Source organism: Phalaenopsis equestris, unplaced genomic scaffold, assembly GCF_001263595.1.
Source record: "Phalaenopsis equestris unplaced genomic scaffold, ASM126359v1 Scaffold000420, whole genome shotgun sequence".
In the NCBI taxonomy this organism is placed as follows: domain Eukaryota; kingdom Viridiplantae; phylum Streptophyta; class Magnoliopsida; order Asparagales; family Orchidaceae; genus Phalaenopsis; species Phalaenopsis equestris.
This window is the reverse complement of record NW_018164861.1, coordinates 346,331-348,871: the sequence shown is the minus strand read 5'-3', so window position 1 is coordinate 348,871 and position 2,541 is coordinate 346,331. Positions and strand designations below refer to the sequence as shown.

Below are 2,541 nucleotides of genomic sequence, written 5' to 3'. Positions count from 1 at the left end.
GTCAAATGATGATAATTCATCTAAATCGAAGACAACGACATCAGTCAACTTAGAGTCGATCAGCTATCACTTAAAAGATGCACGGATTCCAAGAGTCAAAGCCGATCGATACTTATGAGGAATAAGTCGACCCAAGTCAACTAAATCGACCGATCCAGAGACATATCGATTGGAATATATAGACTTGTGTAGTTGTCAACATCAGTTGATGTAAAAATGTTTTTATGTCAATTATTGGTACGAAAAGATGTCAAAATCAGGTATAGATCTTAAAAGATGCCAGTATTATTTATAATTACGTAAATGCTTCTTAAAAGAAAAATATTGATCTATTAAAATCCTAATTAAATAAGAGCAAATAATGACTTGTAATGTCTTATTAAAGTAGGGTAAAAATGTAACTTTATCGAAGGTCTTATATGATTATAAAAATGGACTATTTTATTAATGAAAGGACGGATCTTTTTCTTCTTAAAATGTTCATCTTGCACTCTATTGTTTTCACTCTTCTCTCTTCTTTTTACTCTCGATCACTCAAGGCGTGTTCTAGGGGATGTTTATAATCATATCAAACAATTCAACGAGCAAGTTCCAATGAGGCCCGGAGAACCTCATTGTTATCACAATGCCTCGTTGAATAGCAAAATTATGCATAACAAATTATTAATTAAAAAAAACATAAAAGCCTGACAAAACTTAATTAAGATGAACTTTAAAACAAATTATATAAACTAAGAAAATTACAACCAGAACCAAGGAAGATTGTATTAACATAAGAGGAAAACTAGAACCTCCTGCATGCATTACAAACTCTGAAGCTACGGCAAAACAAAAATCCCTTTCAAACTAAAAATGAAAAACAAAGGAAAAACAATACTGATGCTAATAACATGCAGAAGAACTGAGGAAGAGAAGTTCCTCTACCATTGTAATATCTCTATGCCGAACCACAGTTCATTCACTGATCTTAGCCGCATTCTGCTTATCGGTTTTGACTTCTTCCTTCACTTCCTCACCGAAGTTCACGGCGACCTTGGCTTTCGCCGCACCGGCGTTCGGGCTGCGCTCCTTCTTCTCGGCGGTCATAAGATCATCGAATTTCGGCGACTTGCCCAGCAAGATCTCAATCTATGTCACGGCAGTGGATTTTATAGTTTCTGTGATTGGGACGATGGCTAGAAGGGAAAAATTAAAATGTTATAAGCAGAGCAGACCTTGGCTTTGGGAAAAAGACGACCCTTGGCGTCGTCATTGGTGCCGACGGTAGAGGTCATGATCTCTGTTTCAAAGAAACATGCGATATTTAATTTGAGATTTTTTTTTTCTTTTTAGAAGGTGTTAAAAAGGGAGGATGAGGTGGATGGAGGCGTAATTACTCTTCTCAATAGCCAGACCCTTGTTCTTGAGGATCTCTGAGATGGTGACGACAGTGCCGATGGCTGAAAAATGAGGCAAGTAGAACAGATATGGTGGGCATGAGAAATCTTGAATGCCAGTGTATTTGCTCACAAAAAAATACCCAAAAGTCGAGAGAGTCAAGAGCACGAATGGAATCTTTGACATTCCGAAACATGAATTTGATGAAATAAAACACGAAATCGATATAACCTCAAACGAAATCGATAAAAAAAAAGCAATGAAATACAAACGAAACCGAATCAATGCATAACCAGCGCAATAAAAGAAAAAATCTATTCGAAAAATAGGCGAAATCCATATTCGAAGGATCAGATCGAGAGAACATACCCATACCGAGGGCAGAAAGTTCAATCTCGTCGAAACGCTGCAAAAGCCTCTGCACGCAAACCAGCAGAACAAACCCGCATTAACAAAGTACAATCGTTGGATACTCTAATCATTAATGTCAGAAAATTGCACAATTGGCAAGATCGAACAAGAGGATTGAAAGATCCAAGAAGAGCAAAATCGATCCAGACGGAACAAAGACGCAATGCAGATCACCGCGGATGATTGCAATGGATCAATAGATGATCAAATGTAATCAAATACATCGAACAAGAAGAAGAAGAAGAAGGGGATGGAAGGTCTAAACGCAATACCTTAGCGAGATTGACGTAATAGTAAACGGGTTTCTTATTCGTGGAGACCTGAATCCGATACCGCTTTTGCGCCTCGACTACCACCGCGGCATGGTTGATCGCATCCTTCACCAGCACCTTCTCGATATCCATGTCTCTTCCTAGGCTTCTAGCTCAGTCTCGCAATCGCAGTGAATCTACTCTTTCGTTCTCTGAATCTGCTTCTGGTTCGCGCTCGGTGAAAGATAAGGCTTTAGTGCTTGCTGGGAAGAATTAATAGGCCATGAAGCGATGCGCCGCGTTCGTGCAATCCGTTACGGTTGCTATTTCGCGCAATCCGTTGCGGTTGCTGTTTCGTGCAATCCGTTGCGGTTGCTGTTTCGTGCAATCCGTTACGGTGCGTCCAAGAGAATGAGTCAAAGCAATCCGTTGCGGTTGCTGTTTCGTGCAATCCGTTCCAAGAGAATGAGTCAATTTTAAATATTTTATATTTATTATATTT

General features: G+C 39.2%; 1 protein-coding gene across 1 annotated transcript; it reads right to left on the bottom strand.

The window, feature by feature from the left end:
- Window positions 1-696: 696 nt before the first annotated feature.
- On the bottom strand, window positions 697-2,313 carry LOC110027200 (uncharacterized protein At2g34160-like). The gene is made up of 5 exons (XM_020728524.1): window positions 2,061-2,313; window positions 1,747-1,795; window positions 1,377-1,439; window positions 1,215-1,279; window positions 697-1,128 (listed from the first exon to the last, which is right to left on the bottom strand). The coding sequence occupies exons 1-5, from the start codon at window positions 2,190-2,192 to the stop codon at window positions 955-957; spliced, it is 483 nt and encodes a 160-aa protein (XP_020584183.1). The 5' UTR covers window positions 2,193-2,313; the 3' UTR covers window positions 697-954.
- Between the last annotated feature and the right edge of the window lie 228 nt (window positions 2,314-2,541).